Here is a 2,534-nt window from a genome sequence, read left to right on the forward strand (position 1 = left end):
CCGTCTGCCCAGGGAAGGGCAGGAGGACAAGGCTTTTGTGCCCTCCGCCCAGTGTCTGCCTGTTCCCATGGCTCCTCTGGCGTTGCTGGCAGCAAGGGACAGCCATTCTGCCAGGTACAACAAGGGGGTTTTCATCCTCCAGGCACTGACAGAAGGGCTTTATGTGCTGGCCCAGCTCCAGCTAACTGGGATGAAAAGGTTGGCTGGGCGGTGAATGTGCTGGGGGGGTATGTGCAATGAAAGCATTTGGTCTCTGCTGCAGTAGAGGGGGATGAATGCTGGAGCCTGCTCCCTGGGCCAGCTGGGCGAAGGACTGCCTTCCCCAAAATAAATCCCCTCAACCCTGAGCCAGCTTTTGGGGGACTTACTGTGCCAGGAGGGAGGCCAGACAGCCGTACATGGATGGCGTGTACATGTTGCCATTGCGGGAGGAGAGGAGCAGGGAGGGCTTGGTCTTCTGGTTGAAGATCTCCTGGCTGGCCACCTGGAATGCTTTCTCCACATCCTTGCTGGTGTAGGTGTCCTCCAGCTTCAAGCCACTGCATGGAAAGAGGCCAGCTCAAACTCCACACAGGCATGTCCCCAGCTGGGCTGGGGGACAGGGGACATGGCACGTGGACCCACCGGAAGGACTGCAGCCCCTTGTAGAGGCCAGAGGCTGTGTCAGGGTTGGGGGAGGCCAAGAAGTCATTCAGCAGCAGCCGTCCCACTGACTTCTGCACCAGCTTGCAGAAGGGCGTGTGGAAGATGATGTACTTGAAGTCGTCGAGGGTGAAGGGCCGCTGGATACCGGCTGGAAGGCAGTACAGGGGCTGTCAGCATCTGGCAGGATGGTGGAGGCACCTCGGGATGCCCTGGCTTACCCTGCTGCTGCTGGCTCTCTGCCTTCCGTCGGTACACGGCGTAGCAGCGGTCTAGAGCACGCAGGTAGCACTGGATGGAGAGCTGCCCATCCACCACTGGGTACTCTGAGGACAGGTCTGGCTTGTAGAAGTCATAAGCATGCTCCATGTGGGTTCCCCGCAGGCCTGGGGGCACAGTTGGCTGTCAGGGAGTGCTGAGGAATCCCAGACAGACAGCAAGCACCCACGGGTGCTACTTGCCATGCTAACCCCAGCATCTACCAGCCTCTCTGGGTCACTCTGAGGCACCCACAGAGATGTGGCTATTGGCATGCTGATGTACCCATCACTGAGCAGCCACTGGGGCCAGCAGAGCTGGTGCTGTTGGAGCTGAACAGCTCCATCTGGGGCTCAACGTGGATGTACAGCCCCCAGCAATAACACCCCTCAGCTCATTGCCCCCAGGGCAATGAGGCACTGACCTCTCTCCAGCACCAGCGGGGCGTTGGGTCCCACCAGCATGGCGATGGCACCGGCACCTCCTGTGGGCCGCGCGTTCCCCGTGGCGTAGACGGCGATGTCCCCGCACACCACCACGGCGTAGCGACCTGGGGGAGGGGAGGGGAGCTGGTGGGGATGTCAGGGGGAAGAAGCCCCCATCCTGCAGCCCTCAGACATCCCCATCCCTATGCTGCTGGGTATGATGGCCAAGGCAAGTGAGAAACTAGGGTGATGGAGAATCCAGTTCCCTTTGAGGTATTTAGGAGCATCTTCAAGTTTCAGACCTTCTGCACTTTCCCCTATCCCACAGCACCCAACCCATGTCCAGCCCCCCAGACATCACAGTACAGTCCTGCCCACACCCACCATCCCAGGCGCTGGACTCCACCCAGGCAGCTGCGTTGAAGAGGGAGGCAGTGCCCCCGTAGCAGGCGTTGGTGGTGTCGATGCCCTCCACGTCAGTGTTGCCCGAGTCGTGGAAGAGCTGCATGAGGACAGTCTTGACAGCCTTGGACTTGTCGATGACAGTCTCGGTGCCCACCTCCAGGCGGCCGATGGCATCCCAGGACAGGCGCCCGCGCTCCACCAGCCGCTGCACCACCGTCAGGCACAGGGAGTTGATGTCCTCGTGGGCAGCACAGAAACCCATCTGCTGTTGGCCCAAGCCCCGCGTGTACTTGCCAGCCTCGACACCATCGTACTTCTCCAGCTCCTCCTGCTCCACGTACTGGGCAGGGAAGTAAACCTCCATGGCCAGGATACCCACGTCCTTGGGCCAGGTGCCCGTCCCCGCAGCACTGGAGAGGCTGCAGGGTAGAGGGAGCAATGATAGCATTCCCGGGGTGGTGCCACCAGCAAGCACCCCAGGCCATGAGCTCCCCAAATCCCTGCTGGTTCCCTGACATGCTAGGGAAGAGGAAAAGCATCCCCCCTTCCCCATCAGGGTTCAAGAGCACTGCCAGCCCCCTAATACCCCCTGCCCCAGGTTATGTCTCCACCCCACCTGACCCGCCTGGGTGCTCACCATGCCCTCTGCACGGCCGCGGGGGGCTGTGCCCCCCAGGGTGCCCGCTCCGGCCCCGGGGGTGCCCGCTTTGCCCCCCAGCAGCGCGCAGCGCGGCTGACCAAGCGCAGCATCTTCGCCCGAGCTGCTGCACGGAGGGACGGGCAGATGGACGGGGGGGGGGAGGG

At 62.0% G+C, this 2,534-nt stretch overlaps 1 protein-coding gene across 1 annotated transcript in view; it reads right to left on the reverse strand.

Moving 5' to 3' along the window:
• The window catches only part of HMGCS2 (3-hydroxy-3-methylglutaryl-CoA synthase 2 (mitochondrial)), a 3,060-nt gene extending 580 nt beyond the window's left edge, over positions 1-2,480 (reverse strand). Inside the window, 7 exon segments of the mRNA XM_009999874.1 lie at positions 260-352; positions 355-539; positions 625-793; positions 864-1,028; positions 1,325-1,450; positions 1,710-2,149; positions 2,368-2,480. Coding sequence (XP_009998176.1) covers positions 260-352; positions 355-539; positions 625-793; positions 864-1,028; positions 1,325-1,450; positions 1,710-2,149; positions 2,368-2,480 — 1,291 coding nt within the window.
• Positions 2,481-2,534: the final 54 nt, after the last annotated feature.

The sequence above is a fragment of the Chaetura pelagica genome, unplaced genomic scaffold (genome assembly GCF_000747805.2).
Source record: "Chaetura pelagica isolate M959 unplaced genomic scaffold, ChaPel_1.0 scaffold246, whole genome shotgun sequence".
Lineage (NCBI taxonomy): Eukaryota > Metazoa > Chordata > Aves > Apodiformes > Apodidae > Chaetura > Chaetura pelagica.